This window comes from Monopterus albus, unplaced genomic scaffold (genome assembly GCF_001952655.1).
Source record: "Monopterus albus unplaced genomic scaffold, M_albus_1.0 scaffold8777.1, whole genome shotgun sequence".
Taxonomy (NCBI): Eukaryota; Metazoa; Chordata; class Actinopteri; order Synbranchiformes; family Synbranchidae; genus Monopterus; species Monopterus albus.
This window is the reverse complement of record NW_018136625.1, coordinates 1-493: the sequence shown is the minus strand read 5'-3', so window position 1 is coordinate 493 and position 493 is coordinate 1. Positions and strand designations below refer to the sequence as shown.

At 49.5% G+C, this 493-nt stretch overlaps 1 protein-coding gene across 1 annotated transcript; it reads right to left on the bottom strand.

Moving 5' to 3' along the window:
• Positions 1-9: 9 nt before the first annotated feature.
• Positions 10-489, bottom strand: LOC109954408 (dimethylaniline monooxygenase [N-oxide-forming] 5-like; the record flags this gene model as incomplete). Its single annotated transcript, XM_020589750.1, has 2 exons — positions 10-213; positions 340-489. Coding segments are annotated over 2 exons (354 nt in total), but the record flags the coding sequence as incomplete, so codon positions are not given.
• Between the last annotated feature and the right edge of the window lie 4 nt (positions 490-493).

The following is a 493-nucleotide window of genomic DNA, read 5'->3' as shown; positions in this document are numbered from 1 at the left end:
ATTACCTTTAAAGACACGTGTGGCCCATCTGGCCTGCATCTCAGAGATGGGCATAATGGCTCCCAGAGGCTGCACTAGGCCAATGATTGCCAGTGTGGGATGCTCCAGCTCAGGAGGAAACACATACTTGTACAGAGATGTTTTGTTCTCAGACACTGAGACCACATGTGAGGCCAGGAATGGAAAGGAGAACCTGTAACCTGTGGCAAACACCTGCAAAACAGGGGCTCATGTCAGTCACAAACCAGTGGCCAACTGTACTGCTGTCTCAGGAAGTGCAAAGAGGTCGGAAACACAGACTGTTAGTGTGAGTGTGTACTCATAAATAATGAAACCTACCACCAGGTCAACATCTTCCGCTACACTTCCATCATCAAACTCCACACTGGACCCCTGAAATCTGCGGATGTTGGGCTTCACCTGAACTGTTCCAGAGAGGATGCGGTTGGGCAGTTCATCGTTTATTGTGGGATGCTGGCTAAACAACCTGGGA